This window comes from Amborella trichopoda, chromosome 9, assembly GCF_054954075.1.
Source record: "Amborella trichopoda isolate Santa Cruz 75 chromosome 9, AtrichopodaSantaCruz75HAP2 v2.0, whole genome shotgun sequence".
NCBI classification, from domain to species: Eukaryota; Viridiplantae; Streptophyta; class Magnoliopsida; order Amborellales; family Amborellaceae; genus Amborella; species Amborella trichopoda.
This window is the reverse complement of record NC_142344.1, coordinates 6,116,743-6,121,666: the sequence shown is the minus strand read 5'-3', so window position 1 is coordinate 6,121,666 and position 4,924 is coordinate 6,116,743. Positions and strand designations below refer to the sequence as shown.

Below are 4,924 nucleotides of genomic sequence, written 5' to 3'. Positions count from 1 at the left end.
TTCTTAAGTGCTTAAAGGGTGCAATTAAGGAATTCTATTATTGAGGTTAATCTATGTGTTAAAGGGAGAAAATGAATAATCCCAAGGAGTTGAATATCTTTTGGGTAAAAAATTTCTAATTTCACTCTATGTACTAGGAGAAAAAAATGTGTCAACATGGAATATAGACTCGTCCAATTTTTAAGGGGTGAGATCTAATGGTTAAAAACTCAAGTTTTAGATTTAGTTTTTTTATAATAATTATCTATTAATTATTAGATAGTTCCCAAAGTTTTATGTTGAAAGAAATTCTTCCTAGTAGGCTTTCTAAGCGAGTGAGCAGAGGTACACTGCGGTCCCACGGGACTATATTTTGCACGGCGGGTATTTGTTCTTTAGTGAATTTCGAACTTTTCCCCCGTAAATGTGGCCAGGTGGTTCTGAAATATAAATTCGCCAAAACCGAGCGGACCTCGAAGAGGGGAATGAATGTTGAAATGCCCCCCATCTTGCTCATTATTTCTGAAATAAGGCCCCACATGCGCCAATCACTCCCCTACTGTACAGATCCGGATCAACCAATTCTTCAATGTTAAAAACTATAAAGAATTAAATTAAACTAAAAAAATTAGATCATGTGAGAGCTGCACAAACACAGACTGCCAATCGTCCTAACAAAATTGCAGAGATCAATAACAAAATGAACTGACTCAATTAACAATTTTGCACGAAAACTAGTTGGTCATCTACCGATGCTAACCCAAACAACTGATTTTGGATCGATAATTCTTGAAATGAGTGTTTCAAAACTCAGATTGTTGGGTTAGATCGCTCAACCCATATGTCCATATCGGATTGTTAGATCAACAATCCAGTCCAAATTGATGATCTATAAAAATGTTTTTTTGTTAAGAGAAATATATTGTGTATATCCTTGTCCTCGTGTTCATTTGCAAAAATTTCCTATGAGCCATCTTTAGAAGTATTAGGACGCAGGTATAAAGGTCTTTTTTTTTGAGGAGGGGGAGTGGCACTAAGAAATATAGTAGATAAGCTTAGATAATAAAAATATATATGAAATGGCGGTTTTAAGGGAATTGGGGTAGGACGGATACCATTTCATAACCACGTTTAAGTCGATCGATCCTCAATCCAGATTGGTGATCCAAATCAATTCAGATTGATGATCCAAATAAAAAATCATGCCTCAATCCAGATTAATGATCTAAATAAAAAAATCACTTGGTTTTAAAACACTGCTTCAAGCGGATGGGAGACAATTTAGGTCCTATTTATATGTCTAAAAAATAGTAAGGCCAGCAACAGGTTGGGCCTACCCTTGCTCCTGTAGGATCGGCTTATGCCTAGCTCGATCATAACTAGGTCAAAGAGGCAATGGTCCTACCCTTGTCCCCATAAGGCCGGACTATGCCTAGCTCGATCATAACTAGGTCAAAGAGGTATTAGTCGATGTCTAACCCTAGGCCTATCAGGGTCAAGTTGGGCCAAAACAGGTCAGCCCTAACCCAAGCCAGACTCGATCCTAACCTCAGCCGTAATTAGTCACCCTAGCCCAGCCCTCGAGCTACATTTTATGGCCAAGGTCCTAGTGTTATAAAGGATGTTGAATGGGCTCAGCCCATCACCACCCCTGAAATATATTAGGGCAGGGAGGAGCCGAAGAGGGGGGGCGTTTGAGTTATGTACCAAAAAGATATTGAGAGCTCTAGAGGTAATACGTAAGTGATTAAGGATGAGGATAGAAACGATATTTCGAGATATTTAAGGGTGGTACATCAGGCAATCAAAGCAGTAGGCGGCAGCCTGACCCACGCGCTTCCCATCTAGCAGCTGTCCACAGGCAATTTACAGCCGGACACTATCTCTTGAGTTACCCTTTCCAAAAAAGTAAATGCCAAACAGGTATTTACAACTGTACACACCCAAGAAAGTGGAAGTACTAAGATGCCCGTCCCTCTCATGAGGATTAACTGCTGTCTCCGAGTAGATAGTTGATAGAGACTACTAGCATATCATGGAATCCACCGATTCAAAATAGTGCAAGCAAAATGACAAATTGAGAAACAAAACAAGATTATTTATTTAGGATTTTCCTAACCAGCATGGTAGTGTGCAGTGATTACATTTAACATAGACATAAATAGATAATTCTAATGATTTGGAGGAGCATTCAGTTTGGGTAAATATTAGGAGCACAAATACATGCTTTATCATGTAGATTACTTCCACTCTCTCGGTCAGAGAGGATTTTTTCAATCTAAAATTTTACTGAGCACTTTAGGATTACTGAAAGATTATTCTAAAAAAAATTAGAATTTGAGTTTTTCAATAAATAAATTTCAATCTAAAATTTTACGAAACACTTCAACATTACTAAATGATTATTCTAAAAAAAAATAGAATTTGATTTTTCTAATACTTGAATCTCAACATCTAAGAATTGGATAGTCTATATCGTTTTAGTTTTCTAACCCTTGATAGGACCTAAGCTTCATGCTAACCTTCTTTCAAAAAATAATAATAACACAACAACAAAAGCTAAAAGAGCAAAACACAACAAATAGAGCGCGGAAAAGAACATAAATCCGGAGAAATGACACCACACCGTAACTCGGGGCATTTTCGTCATTTCTCAAACCAACCAGGCAAAAGCACCACCCCACTTTAGATATTTCCAACAAAACCAAGGTCAAGAGAAAACTCACTCCACGTACGTTCCCTCTCTTTACACAGTATCGGCGCGCTTCTCTTCTTTATAAACCACCGCCTCCCATCACAGCACAGCCATACCCACTCGGCGGAATCCCATTTTCCGGTAACTGGCTCAATCCCCAGTCCCGGCGAAATCGCGACGGAATCATCACCGGAGTGTCTATTTTCAGGCCTAAAACCATGGCCAGAATCCACCTCCTCCTATCATCACTCGTCCTCCTCCTTTCTGTCCCATCAGAAGCCTGGCGCCCATGGCCAAACAGCACCACCACCACAGGAGACGCCGCCGCATTCACAGAATCAAAACGATATGAAGGCTCGTCCGAGTTTGTAGACTTGAAATACCACATGGGTCCTGTACTGTCATCTCAAATAAACATTTACACCATCTGGTATGGTGCTTGGCCGCTTCGCCACCGCTCAGTCATCAAAGATTTCCTTCTCTCTCTATCTCCTTCGACGGGCGGTGCTGTTTCCTCCCCTTCGGTGTCGGATTGGTGGAGAACGGTGAGACTTTACACTGATCAGACGGGCGCGAATGTGTCTGGGAACGTGAATGTTGCGAGCGAGCACTTTGACGTCGGGTACTCGCAAGGGAAGTCATTGACGAGGCTGTCGGTGCAGAGAATTATACGGGAGGCTGTAAAGGCGAGCAAAGGTGCGCTGCCGGTGGACCCGAAGAATGGGATTTACCTCGTCTTGACGGCGGAGGATGTGCGAATGCAGGACTTCTGCCGGGCAGTCTGCGGGTTCCACTACTTCACATTCCCCTCAATCGTCGGCTACACCCTCCCTTACGCCTGGATTGGCAGCTCCACGGTGCAGTGTCCAGAGGTATGCGCCTACCCGTTCGCGATCCCCTCGTACATGGGCCGTTCCTCAGGGCCCATGCACCCGCCCAACGGCGCCGTGGGCATCGATGGAATGGTCAGCGTTGTCGCACACGAGCTCGCCGAGCTCGCCTCCAATCCTCTGGTGAATGCCTGGTACGCAGGGGAGGACCCAACATCCCCGACCGAGATCGCGGATTTGTGCGAGGGGGTTTACGGGACTGGCGGCGGAGGGGGGTACACGGGCCGAGTGATGGTGGATGGGAGGGGACGACACTACAATGTGAATGGGAGAGGGGGGAGGAAGTTCTTGGTTCAGTGGGTTTGGAGCCCTGTTAAGAAGGCTTGTTCTGGGCCTAATGCTCTTGATTAGCCATACATTCGTTCTTTACTCTCTCTCTAAAATAGAGCCCCTCTCTAAAACAGAGCTCTCTCTCTATAGAATAGAGTCCATTAGGCTTAGATAATCATTTGGTTAATCTCCTCTCTAATATTTTAGGGTTAAGCCTCGTTGACTCCCATTCTTGCCCTCCTTCCTTCACCTCCTCTCTCTCTCTCTCTCTCTCTCCCTCTCTAAAGTTTAGGCTTGAAATTAGGTTTAGATGGTAAATCATTGGTTCTCTTTTAAGCATCTTTCTATCAGATTTTTAGGCCATGGCACATTCTCTCTCTAGGGTTTTTAAACCATGGCGTCTCTCTGTCTAGATTTTGAACCTTGCTCATAGATTTTAATTTAAAAAACGGTCACTTCCATTTCATAGATACATAAAATGATGGAATTTTTCTCACCAAATTCTTCAGGTTTGGAGCTAAGATCATGGCCTCTCTGTCTTAGAACACTTGCTGTTAGAAATGGGGTTGTTAAAATTAGGCCTTGGGGATTCAGACACACAAGAAAAATTATATTGTAAAAAGCAAGTTATAAGACATATATTCACAAAAGGTGATTTGGGTACATAGGTCCATCACACTTATCATCTCAGTCACTCCTAATCACCTCTCTTGTAATTTTTTATTCTCATTTTGAGATTAATACTTATTGAAATTCACCTTTTAGGCTCTATATCATCTCAGTCACCCCTAATCACCTCTCTTGTAATTTTTTATTCTCATTTTGAGATTAATACTTATTGAAATTCAGCTTTTAGACTATATTTGGTAGGTTGGTCTCTCTTTTTTTATTATTATTATTTTCTTAATATTCGAGAGTTTTATTATTGCAATCACATTGATACAAACACAAGGGGAATACAAACAAAGGAAGATGTTTACATCATTAGAAATAACCAAAGAAGAAAGAGAAACACCCCTTTTCGCCGGAAAGTCTCATATTATTTGCCATATCCACAAATTTGCAGTCAACAATGGCGTTGCTGCCAGGG

General features: G+C 41.8%; 1 protein-coding gene across 1 annotated transcript; it reads left to right on the top strand.

Moving 5' to 3' along the window:
- Positions 1-2,815: 2,815 nt before the first annotated feature.
- On the top strand, positions 2,816-4,694 carry LOC18445520 (protein EXORDIUM-like 5). Its single transcript, XM_006855657.4, has one exon. The coding sequence runs from the start codon at positions 2,893-2,895 to the stop codon at positions 3,913-3,915; it is 1,023 nt and encodes a 340-aa protein (XP_006855719.1). The 5' UTR covers positions 2,816-2,892; the 3' UTR covers positions 3,916-4,694.
- Positions 4,695-4,924: the final 230 nt, after the last annotated feature.